Source organism: Anolis sagrei, chromosome 8 (assembly GCF_037176765.1).
Source record: "Anolis sagrei isolate rAnoSag1 chromosome 8, rAnoSag1.mat, whole genome shotgun sequence".
NCBI classification, from domain to species: domain Eukaryota; kingdom Metazoa; phylum Chordata; class Lepidosauria; order Squamata; family Dactyloidae; genus Anolis; species Anolis sagrei.
In genome coordinates, this window is record NC_090028.1 from 23,188,463 (window position 1) to 23,207,044 (window position 18,582).

At 43.8% G+C, this 18,582-nt stretch overlaps 1 protein-coding gene across 2 annotated transcripts in view; it reads right to left on the minus strand.

Moving 5' to 3' along the window:
* Positions 1-18,582, minus strand: part of MEAK7 (MTOR associated protein, eak-7 homolog) — a 29,942-nt gene that overhangs the window by 2,540 nt on the left and 8,820 nt on the right. For both annotated transcript variants that reach the window (XM_060788466.2, XM_060788467.2), the window contains exons 3-7: positions 14,134-14,364; positions 13,131-13,275; positions 11,479-11,916; positions 7,167-7,285; positions 6,382-6,561 (exon numbers count right to left, since the gene is read on the minus strand). In XM_060788466.2, the coding sequence (XP_060644449.2) occupies positions 6,382-6,561; positions 7,167-7,285; positions 11,479-11,916; positions 13,131-13,275; positions 14,134-14,364 (1,113 nt within the window). The remainder of the gene's footprint in view (positions 1-6,381; positions 6,562-7,166; positions 7,286-11,478; positions 11,917-13,130; positions 13,276-14,133; positions 14,365-18,582) is intronic.

Genomic DNA, 18,582 nt, shown 5'->3' on the forward strand with positions numbered 1-18,582 from the left:
TGGGCTTACAGCTAACCTTAAAAACTGTGTCATAGACACTGAGAACTGGGAAGCCTTGGCCCTTGAGTGCTCTAGCTGGAGGTCAGCTGTGACCAGCAGTGCTGCGGAATTCAAAGAGGCATGAATAGAGGGCAAAAGGGAGAGAAAGATCCATGTCTTTCCAATGAAAATGTTGGCATTTCTTCTTCTTTCCTTCCTCCCCTCGCCCACCTTAGGATTCAGATTTTTTAAAAACCCTTAGTGACCAAAGATTACGCTGTGATGCAGCATTGCTTCTCCATCCCTTTCAAGAAGCTGTTTAATAACCTGGTGCAACCTGTTTGGCAGGAGCAGCGAAGCAGGCTGTTGTGTGTCTGGCCGTCTTGCCAAACCTGTTCTGTTGTTTGCCGAGCAACTGAGAAGCAATGTGACTTTCCCTTGGAACAGCCTCAATGAGCCATAGAAAAGGCTTTGGCACAGCTTGACCGTGACCTGTATAGGGATAGTTGGTGTCTATAGCAATGTAGCCAGTGCTGTATAGGAGCTGATGGTAGGAAACAGCAAGAAAATACTCAGGATGATGTTCTTAGCAAGGTTAAAAAAAGTGGAAGAGGCATACTTGTATTGTTGCATCTCTCTCTCTCTCTATATATATATAAAAGTCAATGTGGTTCTGTCTGTCCATCTGTCTGTCCTGCAAAGGTTGTTTCTAGGTGAAGTGTCCCTCTATGATGTTGCTAGGAAGAAATTGGCCTTCTCAGTGGTGAAGAAGGGAGAAAGGAAAGAAAGAAAGAGAAAAGGGGAAAGAAAGGAAAGAAGAGGGCGCTCACCAATGCTTCCTCTTCATCTTGGAAAGAAGTGGCGAGCCAAGTGCCACAGGGTTCCGTCCTGGGCCCGGTTCTGTTCAACATCTTTATTAATGACTTAGATGAAGGGCTAGAAGACATGATTATCAAGTTTGCAGATGACACCAAATTGGGAGGGATAGCCAATACTCCAGAGGACAGGAGCAGGATTCAAAACGATCTTGACAGATTAGAGAGATGGGCCAAAACTAACAAAATGAAGTTTTGACAAATGCAAGATACTCCACTTTGCAGGAAAAACGAAATGCAAAGATACAAAATGGGGGACGCCTGGCTCAAGAGCAGGAGCGGCTTAAGGAGCTGGGCATGTTTAGCCTGAAGAAGAGAAGGCTGAGAGGAGATATGATAGCCATGTATAAATATGTGAGAGGAAGCCACAGGAAGGAGGGAGCAAGCTTGTTTCTGCTTCCCTGGAGACTAGGACGCGAAACAATGGCTTCAAACTACAAGAGAGGAGATTCCATCTGAACATGAGGAAGAACTTCCTGTCTGTGAGAGCCGTTCAGCAGTGGAACTCTCTGCCCTGGAGTGTGGTGGAGGCTCCTTCTTTGGAATCTTTTAAACAGAGGCTGGATGGCCATCTGTCAGGGGTGCTTTGAATGCAATATTCCTGCTTCTTGGCAGGGGGTTGGACTGGATGGCCCATGAGGTCTCTTCCAACTCTTTGATTCTGTGATTCTATGAGGGGGTTCACAAGGCAACAATTCAATGCCAACAACATCATAAAAACATTAAAAAGCATTAACACATCAATTAAAACCATGACAGTAGTAAAAACAATCATTTCATCTCCTAAATAAAAACATAATCCAATCTCATAGTCCAATTGTTCCATAATCCTATGTCTAATTACACTGCCTTTTCAAACACCTGCTCAAATAGCCAAGTTTTGACTTTTTTCGGAAAGTCAAAAGGGGGAGGGGGCTGATCTAATGTCCCTAGGGAGGGCATTCCATAGCTGAGGGGCCACTACTGAGAAGGCCCTATCTCTTGTCCCCACCAAATGTATTTGTGACACAGACGGAGTCGAGAGCAGGGCCTCACCAGATGGTCTTAACGTCCTAGATGGTTCATAAGGGGAGATGTGTTCGGACAGGTAAGTTGGGCCAGAAGCATCTTGAGCCTTCTCTGCCCAAAAAAGGGATGGTGCCTGACAAAACTACAGCTCCCATAATCCCACAGCATTGAGCCATGGTGGTTAAAATGGTATCAAACTGCCTTAACTCTCTAGTGTAGATGTAACCCTCAATCACAGGAGGAAGAAAAATATTTTTGTTTTGGCTCTCTCTCTGAATCTTTCCCACATTTTCTTCTAGCATGTGTGGCTTTTCCATTTCCAGAAAGAAAATAGCTGCAACAAATTATTATTATTATTATTATTATTATTATTATTATTGCCAGTGCTGAACTGTTTTAAGAGACAGGAACAAGGAAAGAGAGGAAGTGTGTGTTCTGAGGGTGGGGGCTACTGACTTTAAAATAGCTGTTATATTATTGACTTGGAAAGGTCACTTTCGCATTCATTCAGGTCACCAAGGCAGAGGACAAAGGAGATTAAACATCGCAGGGAACACAAACACATTTAAAAGCTTACCCAAATTTGTAAAACACACCAGAAAAGGACAACCAATAACTAACCACATCATAAAAGACATAAAGCAAATGACTTCATTCAGAGCTTGAAAGATAACAATCGCAACAGCAAGTAAGCAAACAAAACCAAGGAAGGGGTCTGGGAAACATTCAGAACTCTCTTCCGGCAGAGTCCCATAGAGGAGCATTTGGGATTTGCTAGGTAATATCTCCGTAATACCTGGGGGAGGGATTCCCTAGAATAATAATAATAATAATAATAATAATAATAATAATAGGGACTCGGAGCAGCTTCTATGGGGCCAAGCCTGGGCAACATATTACAGCAAAATAGAGGCAAATCATAAACAACAAACAACCCTCTGAGGATCTAGTACATCCTTAGAAAAACCATTTCAGACACATGTGCACAGAACCATGTATACAGGCTCCACAGTAATTGGGGTCTTGTTATATCAGCAGGCAGCTTTACGTCCCCTGTTGTTCACTGTTTCATTCTGAACTGCAATGCTTTGCGGATTACAGAACTGTGGCCAAGACACATTTTGGTGCCACAAATGTTAGACCTGTTTTGGGGTGTATTTGATCTGCTGACTCCAGCTCTAGTTTTTGAAATATGGAAGATATGCCATCTACACGCCACCCATAGAAAAACATGATAACCCTATCTAAGAAACTAGAGTTCATGAGGTCTATGGTTAGACCACACCTGGAATACTGTGTCCAATTCTGGGCACCACAATTCAAGAGAGATGTTGACAAGCTGGAATGTGTCCAGAGGAGGGCAACTAAAATGATCAAGGGTCTGGAGAACAAGCCCTATGAGGAGCGGCTTAAGGAGCTGGGCATGTTTAGCCTGAAGAAGAGAAGGCTGAGAGGAGATATGATAGCCATGTATAAATATGTGAGAGGAAGCCACAGGGAGGAGGGAGCAAGCTTGTTTTCTGCTTCCTTGGAGACTAGTACGTGAAACAATGGCTTCAAACTACAAGAAAGGAGATTCCATCTGAACATGAGGAAGAACTTCCTGACTATGAGAGCCGTTCAGCAGTGGAACTCTCTGCCCCGGAGTGTGGTGGAGGCTCCTTCTTTGGAAGCTTTTAAACAGAGGCTGGATGGCCATCTGTCAGGGGTGATTTGAATGCAATATTCCTGCTTCTTGGAAGGGGGTTGGACTGGATGGCCCATGAGGTCTCTTCCAACTCTATGATTCTATCCAAAGCAATTTTCTGAATCGGGACCCATAACAAACCCAGGAACAGGCCTCAAAACCAAGACAACAGCAAACATTATTTTTTGTTTTGGCTGTGTATGACGTTGGTCTTCTTCTTCCTAGCATTTGTCCCACAAATTTGCAGGGTCTGCTTGTTTGCTTCTTGCTCTCCACTTGTTCCTATCGGTCGCATCTCTTGTTGTGAGTCTTGCTTCAGCCATGTCGTGTTTCAAGTGGTAGAGCCAGCAGGTTATATGTCTGCCACGTGGCCTGGCACCTGCAACTTCCATATTCAGTGCAGTTTTTGCCACTGAGCCCTCATCACTGCTTTGCACACATCCAAACTATCTCAAGTGGGATTCCTTCATCTTCTTGGCGACTGGAACAACTCCGAAAATGGAGCACACTGTTATCATTTGGAATCCTGTCCTTCAGGACACCCATTGACCACTTGACTATCCACATTTCTGTATACCAACCCACACAATCTCTTCATTCATCTGGAGAGGCCCTGCTCACAATCCCAACTGCTTCGCAAGCGCAATTGGTGGGAACGAGAGACAGGGCCTTATCGGTGGTGGTCCCACGGCTCTGGAACTCCCTCCCCAAGGACATCAGGCAGGCCCCAACATTGGCAGTCTAAGAAGGAGCTTGAAAACGTGTGTGCCTTCCCAGAATAAGGAATCCTAAGCAATACGTCCTAAATGCACTTTACGAGAGACTTAGAACTGTCTGCACGCCCACCTATCCCTTAAATATCCATCCTATTTCCCTTGGACATGCCCAGCATCTTTAAATTTTAATCCTTACATTTGGCCCTGCCACAGGTTTTTAAAATGCATCGTGTTATTATTATATTGTTTTGCTTTGTTATGAGTTATTTATTGTTGTTCTGTTGTTGTTATGCTTTATGATGTATTTGGGCTCGGCCTCTTGTAAGCCGCACCGAGTCCTGCAGGAGATGGTAGCGGAGTATAAATAAGGGTTTATTATTATTATTATTATTATTATTATTTTATTATTATTATTGTCCACATTTCCATCGTGTGCAGTGCCTGCTCAATGGCCTTAGTGGTTGGCCAGCACTCAGTGACATATACAGTGACTGGTCTCACCACCGTCCTGTAAATTTTTGAATTTAGATGGATTAGGATATTCTTACCACACATTACGCCTGTCATTGCTCTCTTCTTCATCCATGAGGCATTTACACACCCATGAGCATCTGATAGTATGTCGCTGACAGAAGTGATCTTTCAGCTAAGGCATTTTGTTGACATTGATATTGATGGAGCCATCCTCTTCTGTTGGTCCAAATTCCATGGACTCGGTTTTTGAGATGTTGAGTGGTAGTCCAAAATATTGCAGATTATTTTTCCACACTTGCACTTGAGTCTGCAACTCTGCCCACAAGTTGGTGGCTAACAGAACATTATTTAAGGAGCTCCACTGGCTGCCGTTCATTTTCCGGTCCCAATTCAAGGTGCAGGTTCTTACCTACAAAGCCCTGAACAATTTGGGATCCGCTTACCTTCATGACCACATTTCTGTGTACGAATCCCACACGATCTCTTCGATGATTTGGAGAGGCCCTTCTCGTGCTCCCACTTCCTTCGCAGGTGTGATTGGTGGGGACGAGGTAAAGGGCCTTCTTGGTGGTGGCCCCCCGACTCTGAAACTTGCTCCCCAAGGACATTAGACATGCCCCAACTCTGGCAGTCTTTAGGAGGAGCCTGAAAACATGGTTGTTCCAGTGTACCTTCCCTGAATAAGGAAAACTCTCAGTAACATGCCCTCAAAATGCACTTTACCACTGATTTAGGATTGATTGCTTTCCCTCATCTCTCCTTGGAAGCCCTATACCAGTCATATCCTACCTTGTTCATGCCCAGCATTATTTTTTAAATTTTAATCTATTACATTTGGCCCAGCCATAGGTTTTTAAATGCTTGTGTGTTGTTGTTTACTGTTTATTGTTTATGTGATTTATATTAATTGTGTTGTATTGATTGTTTTCGTTATTGCTTTTGTTATTATGTACTGTGGGCTTGGCCTCATGTAAGCCGCACCGAGTCCCTTGGGGAGATGGTAGTGGGGTATAAATAAAGTTTTATTATTATTATTATTATTATTATTATTATTATTATTATTGACATACAGTAGTGTCTCTGGCGATTTCACCCATGAACAGCAACAGTGGCAGAGCCAATACTGGATGGACTCTGACTCGAATAGGGAAGGGCTTGCTGATTCCTGCTGTGCACCTTACCACACTTTTTGGATTCATGTACAGCATCTTCCTCCATCATATGTATTCATAATCATCCATTGTATGTATACGATGATAGTCATTATTATTATTTGCAAAGAACCTTAGATGCTGTTATATTTCTGTGGTTATTAATGTTCTCATGTTGAGTCTTCTGAGCAACCTTGGAGGCGTTGGCTGATACAATTAGGAGTAAGAAATATATTATTATTATATTTCTTACCCGCCTCTCCTCATGGCTCAAGGGGTGGCACAACATGGCTAAAACCATGCCATTGTAAACATTTTATATTAAGATACACAGAACAAAAGATGAAAATACCGTAAAAGACCCAACTTCCAGGGTGCACTCTGGGGTGCCAATGGTCAAACCCAAGCCCTTGCACTGGGCATGTTGAACAAACCCTCGATGCATGGAAAGGGTTTGTCTTGCCATTCTGGAAGCGAGAGGGGTCACTTACGTTGATGTCTCCCGGGGGGTCTCCCACTGCCCACACCTCCATGGCATTGAAGGTGAAGTTCTCCTTGGCTGAGAGTTGGGGGCTGTTGTAGGTGGTGCACCGTGGCTTGGCTTTGCTGTGTCCCTTCCCGTAGTTGCTGTCCACCCAGAGGCCAAAGTATTCGTGCTGCCCGCCCATTCCCTGGAAGGAAAGGGGAAAACACATAAGATCTAGGCAGAAAGTGAGATCTGACTAAGCACAAATAGGGATAGAAAATGACCAACCGACCAATAGTTAGAAGGATACCAGCATTGTTATCATCCTGTCCAAACCAATGGACCACTGAGGCTGGATCTGCACTGTCATATAATCCAGTTTCTGAATGCAGATTATCTGCTTTGAACTATATTATATGAGCCTACGCTTCCATATAATCCAGTTCAAATAAGATCATCTGAAGTCAGAACTGGATTATATGGCAGTGTAGATGGGGCCTGAGTGCAGTCTTTTGGAAGGAGATTCACACTGATCGCCTTTTTCCAGTTGACCTAATGTCCTATTATTATTATATTCAGGGACGGGCTGTAGCACAGCTGGTTAATCGCCAGCAGCAATAGATCACTGCTGACCAGAAGGTGGCAAGTTCGAATCCCAAATCATGTGTGTGTGTATACACACACACACAAACACACACACATATATATATCCCCAAACAAAATGCAAGCCATAGGACTCTAATGCCAACTGTAGCTGCCAAAAGAGTCCCGTTCAGAGACCAGCTCTGTCAGGAAATGCTTCATACTCACAAGTCCGTTCGGCATCGTCTGCTGCCCGTGGTTCAAGTACATATAATGGTCATTGTAACCCGTTTGAGTGAACACGCCGAGCACAGGGGACACGGAGAAGAGAAAGCATTCGTTGTTGCCTGTAAACAACAGAGGCCCGAAGAGATTAAGAGGGAAATACATAACAGACAAGACGTGTCATTGGGATCATTTCCTAGATGCTCTTGGTCTCTCCCATACATTTCCAAAGCCTATGCTTTGTGGAGGTTGCAAAGCTCCTTAGAGAAATACTGCAGAATCAAAGCTAAAGACTGACACCTACTGGGCGAGAATTGCCATCTTGTATATAGTGAGTGATCATGATTTCAAAATTGAGCCAAACCTTCCCTAAGCAGGGTTAGCCCTGGTGAGGACAGTTAAGAGTTGTTCAACAGTGAAATATATTCCCTTGGAGTCCAGGAGAGCTGTCTTCTTTGGAGATCTCTAAACAGAAGCTCTTTGGCCATCTGCTGGGAGTGTTTTGATTGTGTCTTCCTAATCTGGCGGAAGAGGGTTGGACTGGATGGGCTTTTGAATCCCTTCCAACTCTTTGCTTCTTGGATTTGGAGCACAATGGCAGGACATATTCTACTGTCTTCTTCCCATCCTGTCTTCCTTTGGAGGGCTTTAAAAAGAGGCTGAGTGGCCATCTCTTGGGAGGGCTTTGATTGTGTCTTCCTACCTGGCGGAAGGGAGCTGGACTGGATGTGCTTTTGGGTCAATTCCAACTAGGATTCTATCACAAACTAAACATGAGGCAACAGTGCAATAAAAAAAACTACTGTGATTGTGTCTTCTTGCTTGCCAGAAGGTGGTTGGATGCTCCCTGGGGTCCTTTCCAAGTTTAGGATTCTATCACAAGCTGAACACGAGCCAACAATGTGATGTAGCACTAAAAAAGCCATTGTGATTGTGTCTTCTTGCCTGTCAGAAAGGGGTTGGACTGGATGGTCCCAGGATTCTATCACAAGCTGAATATGAGCCATCAGTGTGATACAGCAGCTTAAAAACCATTGCAATTGTGTCTTCCTATCTGTCAGAAGGGGGTTGGATGGCCTTTTGGGTCCCTTTCAACTCTAGAATTCTATCACAAGCCGAATATGAGACAACAATGTGATGAAGCAACTAAAAAATCCATTGCAATTGTGTTTTCCTGCATGTCAGAAGGGGGTTGGATGGCCTTTGGGGTCCTTTCCAACTCTAGGATTCTCTCACAAGCTAAACAAGAGCCAACAGTGTGATACAGCAGCATAAAAATCATTGTGATTGTGTCTTCCTGACTGTCAGAAGAGGGTTGGATGGTATAATAGATATAGGGAAACTTATTTGATAATAAAAACCCCAACGCTGTTCCACCAAAATATAACACAGTAGGGGGATTCTTATTTGGGAGAAAATATTTAATCTCACCAAAACTATAAAGGATCGTGAGGCTTTCTTTGTGGAAATAAAAATAATCCCCAAAAGCAGCAAGACACCGCTTAGATTGTGGAGCTCCTTCTGTTCAAGGAGCTCCACTGGCTGCCGTTTATTTTCCGAGCCCAATTTAAGGTGCAGGTGCTTACCTACAAAGCCCTGAACGGTTTGGGAACATCCTACCTGCGTGACCGCATTTCTGTTTACGAACCCACGCGTTCACTGCGTTCATCTGGAGAGGCCCTGCTCGTGATCCCGCCTGCGTCGCAAGCGCATTTGGTGGGGACACGAGACAGGGCCTTTTCTGTGGTGGCCCCCCCGACTCTGGAACACCCTCCCCAAAGATCTTAGACAGGCCCCTACATTGGCAGTCTTTAGAAAGAACTTGAAGACCTGGGTGTTCCGATGTGCCTTCCCAGAATAGGAAATCTCCAATACCAAGTCCCAGAAGCACTTCATTAGAATTAAGATTGCCGCACACTGCACACTGCACTTACCCTATAATCCTTATATACCACCTGTCACATCAGCACTTTTAATTCTGTACCCATTACTCTGGCCCGGCCCAGTTTTATTGTGTTTTGGTGTATTGTTTATTGCTTGTTGTTTTGTTGTTTAATATTGCTTTAATTGTTTTTAATTTGCTTTAGGTTTTGTATTGTTATGCTGTATATTGAGGCCTTGGCCTTTGTAAGCCACATCGAGTCCTGCGGGAGATGCTAGCGGGGTACAAATAAAGACAATAATAATAATAATAATAATAATAATAATAATAATAATAATAGATTTTAATGTGGCTTCTGAGATTTACAAGCCCCAAAACCAAAAAGCTGTAAAGAAAGCTGGCACTTTCTTCCTGGCCAAAAACCCCTTTTTGAAAGCGCACTGGCACTCACCCACTTAGAAATGCTGATAAGCCCTTGTCTTATTTGAGGTAACTTATGAAAGAGTGTGATGGTATTAGCCCTTCGGCTTGTGTTTCTGAGGTACCCTTTTAAAGATAGTTCTTTAAAACAAATGCTGCCACCATTAAGTTCTTGAATACTGCTTAAAGCTGCTTTTGAACCTTTAAGCCCAGAGGCACACTTGAGTCAGATGTAATGAAAAATAATCAATGAAGTTTATTTACAAGAACAGGAACAATTTAGGTACAAAGCTTGGCTGTTTCAGAGATTTGTCTTGAAAGCATGTAGTTACATAAACAGTTCTGACTTAGTTACACAAGAAACTCTCCTTTCTCCCTCCACACAAGAATACTGACAGGATAGTTTCTCTGACAATAATTCTTAAACCAGCACAGATAGTCCTAACCTGGATCTATCTCTCTGTTTCTCAGCTATCTTCCTAATAGCTGTAAAGTCCTCACTAGCTGTCCTTGCTAGCAAAACTGGTCAATCTCAGGCCTTTCTCTCTAACCCTCTACACCACTCCAAAATCCTAACACCCAAGTTCAATCTCCTGACAGGGATTTAAAAATCTCTCCTTAAAGACAATTTTTCCCTCTTGCCAAGTTAGGCCCCGCCCACTCTAACTTAGCCAATCACATTCCTCTCTCGCATTTCCCTCCAAAGCTGCTCTTACTAAGCACACCCCCTCTAGGAAATGAGCGACCAAAATTGATTCCCCTCCCCCCCAGCACCTTCTCCAAGATGGCTGCCGAATCTCTTGGGCCTACTTTTCCAAGGCCTCTCTAAGTCTAACTGGTAGTGGATTCACTACAGATGGCCTTTGGGGTCCCTTCTAACTCTGGAATTCTGTCACAAGTTTAATATGAGACCCCCTTCTGCCAAGAAGCAGTAAAATCGCAAAGCACAACAGTGTGATGCAGCAGTGAAAAGAGCCAATGTGGTTGTGCTTTGTACTGCATGGCCCTTGGTGCCTCTTCCAACACTTCTATAATGGCAAACTCTTTTGAAAGACAAGGCTTGGAAATCAGCAAACAATGAAAAAGCAGAGAATGTTGGTGTGCAGAAGTTATTGAAACTATGTATATGTTTAACTGTTAGAATATATTCGTGTTGGTAACAGCCGCTGAGAGCTAGAGTTAACTGCTTGTATCCACAGTGGCATTGCCAAGGAGACCAGGCAAGAGAGTGAGAAGTGGGCGGAGCCTAGCAAGAGAATGTTATCTGCGTCTTTGAAAAGAAGCAGTTAAGTTGGGAGTTAGGAGTCGGAGTTAGCAGTTGAGAGAGGAGAGTGGAGAGTGAAGAAGCAGTGGGTGTGAATAGCCAGAGGTTTCTTCAGTCTAGGAAGGTTGAAGGGGGAAACCTAAATAGTTTCTTTAGTCAGTGAGGACTAAGGGAAGCTTGTTTAGATCACTAGTCAGGGAAGAACTAGAGATCTAGGATTTGATCAAGAAGAGATCAAATCGGAAGGCTATTCACATTAGGAAACATTGTTAATAAAGTGCTTCACTTCAGTAAAAGACAATCACAAGTTGTGGCATTGAGAAGAGTAAACTGTATTGCAAACCAAGTCACATTCAAAGTTCTCTAAGTTATTCCAAGTTATTTAACAGCCTGCAACCATACACTTTGTACAAAATAAACTTATTAACTTTTGTTGAAGACCGTGTCATCTCCATTTATCTGCATCTGGGGAGCCAGATCTCATCGGCAATACCTCACGTTGTTGGCAGTTACCTGAATTATATCCATAAATCATCCACATCTGCATAATTGATGGCAGAATTTAAGAACAGTCTATACAATTGGTGACAGAGGGTGGGTTCTTTAAAGTTAAAAATCCTATACCTGTCTGTTGTTGGAATTGCAGCACCTTCGCGATTGGCACAATTGTACAACTGGTGCGTGCAGACTTCGCAAATTGGTGGCAGCCCTGTACAATTGGCTAGCATCTTCGCAGTTGGGATCCTTACCTTGGAACTGTGGCTTGACCTCCCAGGAGCAAGAAGAGAATCCCCCGAAGACGTAGCCGTCGGCATCCCGCAAGACCAGCAGGCAGGGCCCCTTGTGGACGATGTGGCCGCAGAGCTGGGAGAAGCTCTCCCCATGGAGCTGGGAGGAGAAGAGCAGCCGCCACTCCCGCCGCAGCTCCGAAGGCAGGCAGGAATTGATGTACGCCACAGAGGGGAGGTCCAGCAGGCTGACGAAGCCGGCCCCCTTCATCCCTCGGCACTCCGGGAGCAAGCGGGAGGCACCTTGGCTCGGCAGGAGGGAAGGCCCAGCCAGCAGCCCGTGTTGGACGATGACCCCGAGGAAGGCGGAGACTTGAGGGACCCGGAAGAGCCAATCCTCTAGGCTGCTCTCGTCGTAGGTGGCGTCCAGCGCCTGAGCCCCCTCCAGCCTCTTCCCATCTGAAGCAGAAAATAAGGGTTGTGTTGGAAGGTATCACCCAAAGGCCATCCAATCCAACCTCCTTTATTCTGCCAGCCAGGAAGACACAACCAAAGCCCTCCTGAGAGATGGCCACCCAGCCTCTGCTTAAAAACATCACACATTTTCCACTCCATTATACATATTCCACTGCTGATCAGCTTTTACCATCAGGAAGTTCTTCCTAATGTTTATGTGGAATCTCTTTTCCTTACAACACAATAGCCCACTTGTACACAAAAAGAAAAATAAAACGGTTCAGCCAATAATGTGACTGGTGAAACTTATTATACAGTTCCAAATCATAGCATTCACAAAACAATATTATATGCGTTTGGTAAAGTCACTCAAAGAAGTATCAACGCCGTATGTTCTTGCGTCTAGTTGAACATAAATCCGTAGTGCACGACTGGTTTCGGCCTCACTCCAGGCCTTCCTCTGGTGGACTAAAATTATATATATATATATATATATATATATATATATATATATATATATATTTGCTGTAAATAAATTCATTGAACATCATGTACATAAACACATATAAAGATACATATACATATAAAGATACATATTATCAAGTTATGAACTTGATAATAGGGGGAACAAGTACCAAGTTTAAAACCTTGTAAGTATCTTTAAGCATGTTGAAATATATGACGCTGAATGGATGTATTTACAACAAATATTGATGTATATTTTCTGTAAACCTCTGAACAAACCTCTACGTCTGAGGATTTTTGCCGCAGATGTGGGTGAAACGTAAGGAGAGAATGTTACTGGAACATGGCCATACCGCCCGAAAAACTCACAACAACCCAGTGATTCCAGCCATGAAAGCCTTCAACAACACACTGGGACATCCTTTCTAATATTTAAACCTAGCTCTCACATTCCTGATTCTCAGCCTTCTCGCTTCCAAGCTCCCGCAGTCATTCCTCAGAGTTATTCCTTGGCTTTCAAATCTCTGAACCTTTTGGCCTCCTTCTCTGGACACATTCTGGTTTGTCAATATCCAGGCTTATCTTATGCATAGAACCAGTAGGGTGCATATTTGGGGGGAAATTATAAGTAGGAGACTGAACTAGAAACTGGGTGTATGTTGGTCTTAAGTTCCTGCTTCCTTGCACAAACCTCATTTTAATTTCAGCTGTGAATGAAAACCAAAACAATCATGACCTTCCTCTTGTCTCACCTGCTGTTTTCAGTTCGGATATAAGCTGGGAAGCCAAAGCTTTCACTCCGGCGGTGGAATTTTGCATATTCTTTGGATTCCAGCCCTTCAGCTCATTTCTGTAGTTTAGAAAGTGGACCACAGAATGGACCAGGTCCTCTGCAAACTTCAACAGAACAAAGACCAAATTTCAAAACAGAAAAAAAGGAAACAGAACTCCCAACAAGGGCAAAAATGAGCCCATTTGGACAGGCGAACCTACGCAATCTCTTTGATCTTCCGGAGAGGCTTTTCTCTCGCTCCCACCCGCATCTCAAGTGCAACTTGCGGGGACGAGAGAGAGGGCCTGCTCTGTGGTGGCCCCCCAGCTCTGGAACTCACTCCCCAGAGATATTAGGCAAGCCCCCATGCTAGCAATCTTCAGGAGGAACCTGAAAACCTGGCTATTCCAATGTGCCTTCAGTGACTGAATGTAAGAAACTCCCTGACCAAACTTTGCACTAAATGTCCTTAGAAGCACTTTATTAATGGTTCGTGCAATTGAATCCTCCCTCATTCTTGGATCCTCATCCTGATTATTTGCATCATCCTATCTCCCAGAGTTTTTAAAAGTTTAGCCTTGAATGTGGCCCTGCTCAGTGAAATCCTCTGTTTTTAATTGCATGTTTTATAATGTCTGTGTCGTTTATTATATTTCTTTGCATTTTATGTATTTTATTTTCTGGTATTGTTATGTTTTTGTATTACAATGTATGTACTGCACTGATGGGCGTGGCCTCATGTAAGCCGCACCGAGTCCCCAATGGGGTATGGAGCGGGGTATAAATAAAGTTTTATTAACAACTGAAAGTTGGTGCAAAGTACAACAAAATGTCCAATATCCCTCTTCCCTGCAAATTCTTTTCAGCAGTTTCTCAAAATTTCATTAAGGCAAGTGCCCTCAAAACACACATATATGTATACACCCTTTCGTGAACTCCTTTCCCTCTCCACCACCCATAAATGTAATATTTCCCCTCCTTACCCCAAGGATTTGACTTCCCTTCACAGTCCCGCCAGCCTTGGAGATCATTTTCATGACAATGCCCTTCTTTTCCTCAGCGTTGCCTTTCAAGATTGCGGACATAAAGACAACAAACTGCTCCTTCGTCACCCGGCCACTGGACCCAGGCGACTTCTCGGTCAGTTGGACACTCGTCATCCCATCATACAGCCGAATGACCATCGATTCAGGAAGAGCACCCTTGACATGGTCCTGGCCAAAGAAGGAAATGCAGCAGTCAAATTCGGCCATTCAGGACACACTGGCTCCTACTCAGATGGAAGTGGTGGCACAATCCATATTGCTGCCTGGAATTCCCCTGTTTCTCAGTGGTGTTCATTATTTACTATCAGCCCCCTTACTGTCCTCCTTTCGCAGGGATTTGAAAACCTGGATGTTTCAGTCTCCATTTTAGAACGCCCACTCTCTAGGTTCCCTGATAATATTTTGTTCTCTGCACTTCATCCAATACCTGGCCCTATCCCATGTCTGGCCCTTTAAGAGCCTGGTCATGCCCACTGCACTACTGGCAACCGGTTTTGTTGAGTATTGTTTGGATTGAGTTCTAACATTGCTGTTTTATACTCTTATGTTTTATTTAATTGTGCTTTTATCTGGATTATTATATTTAACTATGTCTTTATTTTAATTGTGTTGTTGTTGTTGTTGTTATTATTAGAAACACAACAAGATGAGTCCACGGCAGATACTCTGCTGGCTGTTGTATTGGATCACACGTTGGACACTTCCCAAGGGCCTAGGACTGTGTGATGTACTGGCGAGTAATGCGTTCAGATCCTAGTAAGGTGGCCTTTTGCAGCTGGCAGATGGTAATCTTGTCAGCACTGATTGTATTTAAGTGCAGGACAAGGTCTTTAGGCATTATGATTATGATTATTATTTGAAACACAACAAGATGAGTCCACAGCAAACACTCTGCTGGCTATTGTATTGGATCACACGTCGGACACTTCCCAAGTGTCTAGGACTGTGTTATGTATCAGCAAATAAATGCGTACAGATCCCAGTAAGGTGGCCTTTTGCAGCTGTCAGATGGTAATCTTGACAAGGTCTTTAGGGACTGCACCCAGTGTGCCAATCACCATTGGGACCACCTTTACTGGTTTGTGCCAGAGTTTTTTAACACGATCGCGAGATCAGGAGTATTGTGCTCCAAAACTCTGTCTGTCTGAATTCAGAAGTCCCAGAGGAGTTTGACGTGTTCATTCTCTGTAGCTTTTTCAGGCTTGTGATCCCACCAGTTCTTTGTTGCAGCAGATGGTATTTGTAGCACAGGTTCCAATAAATCATCTGAGCAGCGGTGTTCTGCCTCTGCTTGTAGTCTGTCTGCGCAATCTTCTTGCAGTAGCTGAGGATGTGATCTATTGTTTCATCTGCTTTCTTGCAGAGCCTACACTTGGGATGTCGTCGCCTTTTCAATTCTGGTTTGGATGGCATTGGTTCTAATGGCTTGTTCTTGGGCTGCCAGAATCAGGCCCTCCGTCTCCTTTTTCAAAGTTCCATTTGTGAGCCACAGCCATGTTGTTGTTGTTGTTGTTGTTGTTGTTATTATTATTATTATTACAATAAAACTTTATTTCTAGACTGCCCTCTTCCCCCCGCCCCCCGCCCAATGGGACTCAGGGCAGTTCACACACTCAAAAAGGCAAGTATTCAATGTCTCAGGTGAGTATAAACATATCAAAATAATACACAGTAAAGCAACAGTAATAACAGTGAGCTTACAACAAAGAATTAAGCAATGTGATGAAAAATAAAACAAAACAATCCAATAAGACACAGTTAACTAAAATATATGTAAACATTACAACAAATATCCTAAAAGTAATTTAAAATATAGTTACATTGAAATGTATCATGGCAGCCTAGACAATGATTTCAAACCTGCGTGATTTAAACAATGTTTTAGTAATTCTATATTTTAACTGCTTCTATCATTTATTACTGTTGTTGGCATTGAATGAATTGTGAAGCCGCCCTGAGTCCCCCTCCGGGAGTAAGAAGAAAGGGATACAAATAGGAGAAATAAATAAATAATCTGGATTATATGACGGTGTAGATTATCCAGATTATCCATCCATAGATTTAATTTCCCTCTGAAGGAAAATTGTAAGGCTGATGTGGCTCTTAATGAGAAAAAGTTTGACACCCCGTTCTATGCCCACCTATCCTGACCCCTCTGTGATGTACAGTGATCCCTCACTTACCGCAGGTGTTATGTTCCAGGACCACCTGTGATAAGTGAAATTCTGCAAAGTAGGGACGCCCTCTCCCTCGCCCTCTTTACCTTCTTCTTCCTCCTCTTCGTCACTGCCTGGGCCTCTTGCTGCCACTTCTGGAGAGATTGAGGAGGCAGCTGAGGCATTGCGGGGCCCAAGCAGCGGAAAGAGGCCCAGGCAGCAACGAAGAGGAAGAAGAGGAAGGAAAAGAGGGCGATGGAGGGGGTGTCCCTACTTCGTGGAATTTTACTTATCACAGATGGTCCTGGAACGTAACACCCACAATAATTGAGGGACCCTGGCTCTTCTTCCTGCTTTGCCCTCTTTACCTTCCCCAGGTCGGGCCTGTGGGTGGGAAAGGAGGTGACGAGAAGGAGGAAGAAGATAAAGAGGGTAAGGAGGGACAAAGAGCCGGGGGCGGCCACCTGCTGGGAGGGGTTTGCGGGTGCCCTCCTTGATGGCAGAAGGGGTCGAGCTGGGTGGTGGCCTTGCCCCCCTCCCCCCAACCCCAGGGTGCTACAATTAATCCGGCTTTCCAGGCGGGCTTCCTTTCCAACACCCCCATGTCACAAGAAATTCAATGTGCAGATTTGACAAATATGAATTTAATATGATGTGTGGGAATGAATGGAAGAATGGAAGGTGGATGTATGAATGGAGTTAATAATTTTGGAGACACCAGTATGATAGCGGCAGCCTGGTTGTTAACCGGGGCTCCTTACAGAGAACGGTCATCCCTCCTGTTTAAGGAGCTCCCACTGGCTGCCTTTCATCTACTGGACCCAATTCAAGGTGCAGGTTCTTACCTACAAAGCCCTGAACGGTTTGGGACCCGCCTAGCTGCGTGACCGCATCTCTGTATACGAACCCACACGATCTCTTCGATCATCCGGTGAGGTCCTGCTCTCGATCCCACCAGCATCGCAGGTGCAATTGGTGGGGACGAGAGAGAGGGCCTTTTCGGTGGTGGCCCCTTGACTTTGGAACTCACTCCCTAAAGACATCAGACAGGCTCCAACCTTGGCAGTCTTCAGGAAGAACTTGAAGACGTGGCTGTTCCAGTGTGCCTTCCTGGAAAAATGTTCCCATAGCACTTTGTCCTCCAAAGCACTTTACATTTTTTAAGTCTGCTCGTATGCCCTTCCATAAACACCAGTATCATCTTCCGTTCATGTCCCAGCATATCTCCAATTTTAACTTTACATTTGGCCTCCCCTCTGTTTTTAATTATGTGTTGTTTTTTTTATAATGTTGTTTATTTTATTGTCTATGTTTTTAATTGCTTGTATTGTTGTTTTATTGCTTGTATTGTTGTGTTTGGGCTTGGCCTCATGTAAGCTGCACCGAGTCCCTTGGGGAGATGGTAGCGGGGTACAAATAAAGTTAATAAATAATAAAATAAATAAATATTAAGGCCTGCAATGACTAACTACCTGCTTTCTGGAACTGTGATCAAAACCTGCTAATGAGAATTGATAAGAACTGTGACAATAGTTCTTTCAAGTTAAAGAAATGTTTGCAACATTCCTTATGTTAAGAAGGAAGTCAACATAAGATCAACACCAATCAAGAAGATCAACATCTGGCCAGGAAATTGAGATGGAGCCAGGATGGAAGACGTCTATCATTAATTAACAACTTTGGGACGACATCAACAGAATATTCCTATAAAAGACTCAGTCTAATAATGCTCAAATTGTGACAGACATGAGGAGTCTGGTTCACCTACTATGCTCTGCTCCATATCCACTACCTATGGATAGTGGCAGATCTGCACGGGAGCAGTCTGGTCACTTTGGGGCTTCTTTCTCAAGGGAAGAGGAAGAAGTGCGCTTTTGGAGTCTTAGATTTTGTGCAGGGAGTCAGGTTCTGCTGTATGGAAAACACAGATCTGGTCCTTGGCATTGTTCTTAAGGAAAGAAGTATTAGCGTTATGGAAGTTTTGGAACTATGCATTGGCAGGCTGCAGGAAAGCAGGGTCTGGCCTAAGAGGTGTTTCTCCAAGGAGGGAGAAAAGGATATGGTAATATTTGGATGCATGTGGATGAATGTGTGTACATGTGTGTGAATGTTGAGTGAAAATGTAATTCCCCTTTGTTTGTTAACCAATGTAATTGTAAATCCAATGTAGTTGCATAGAATCTGTATGTCTGTATGTCCAATGTCATTCTTTGTCTAAATGTTTTACTTA